This window comes from Solanum pennellii, chromosome 3, assembly GCF_001406875.1.
Source record: "Solanum pennellii chromosome 3, SPENNV200".
Taxonomy (NCBI): domain Eukaryota; kingdom Viridiplantae; phylum Streptophyta; class Magnoliopsida; order Solanales; family Solanaceae; genus Solanum; species Solanum pennellii.
Genome location: NC_028639.1, coordinates 36307787 through 36308722, shown reverse-complemented (window position 1 = coordinate 36308722; position 936 = coordinate 36307787). Strand labels below are relative to the sequence as shown.

Genomic DNA, 936 nt, shown 5'->3' with positions numbered 1-936 from the left:
GTTAACTTCCAATACACATGCTGAAACATGCAAGTCATTACATCACCTTCTGAGCTAGTTTAAACCAACACTTATCATATAAGAAACATGATCCCTCACCTACACTATAAGTCTATGTCAAGTATAACATGAGTAGAAGTAGCATATACATTATACAGGTCGTTACATCCTTCCCCCCTTGAAACATTCGTCCTCGAATGTTAGTAAGGTTGTCCTGCCTAAACAAGTTCAAGCCTAAGTTAGTACTACTATTAATCACATTGAACATACAGACTTATACTTACTTGTCAACGCCTCCACTAACATTTTGTTCGTTCTCACCAGTGTGGAAGAGGTGAGAATACTTCAATTTCATTGCTTCTTCGACTTCCCATGTAACTTCTTCTACTTGTTGGTTTCTCCATAGTACTTTTACAGAAGCTACTTCTTTATTTCTTAACTTCCTAACTTGTCGATCCAAAATAGCAATGGGTACTTCTTCGTAAGTGAGATATCCCGCAATTTGTACATATTTAGTAGGAGTAGTACGATATGGGTCACCTATGTATTTTTGAAGCATTAAGACATGAAACACAGGATGAACTGATGAAAGCTCTTGTGGTAGCTCCAACTCATATACTACTTGGCCTACTTTTGGAATAATATTGTATGGCCCTACATAGCATGGACTCAGCTTTCCCTTTTTACCAAACCTCATTACCTCTTTCATTGGAGACACATTCAAGAACACCTAATACCCTATAGAAAATTCTAGTCCTCTCCTTCTAATATCGCATATGAGTTATGTCGGCTTTGAGATGTTTCTAGCCGCTGCTGTATCACTTTGACTTTCTCCACAGCTTAATGAACAAGATATGGCCCAAATAAGGCAGTTTCACCTATTTCAAACTAGCCAATTGGTGATCTACACATTCGACCATATAAATCTTAATAAGG

General features: G+C 37.6%; 1 protein-coding gene across 1 annotated transcript; it reads right to left on the bottom strand.

Annotated features, from left to right (window-relative positions):
• Window positions 1-280: 280 nt before the first annotated feature.
• LOC114076490 lies at window positions 281-697 on the bottom strand. The gene has a single exon (XM_027915599.1). It carries the CDS (start codon window positions 695-697, stop codon window positions 281-283), a length of 417 nt encoding a protein of 138 aa, XP_027771400.1.
• Window positions 698-936: the final 239 nt, after the last annotated feature.

What these genes read in the sequence shown, in the direction of transcription:
- LOC114076490 (XM_027915599.1), bottom strand. Translation starts at nt 697, where the DNA reads ATGAGGTTTGGTAAAAAGGGAAAGCTGAGTCCATGCTATGTAGGGCCA.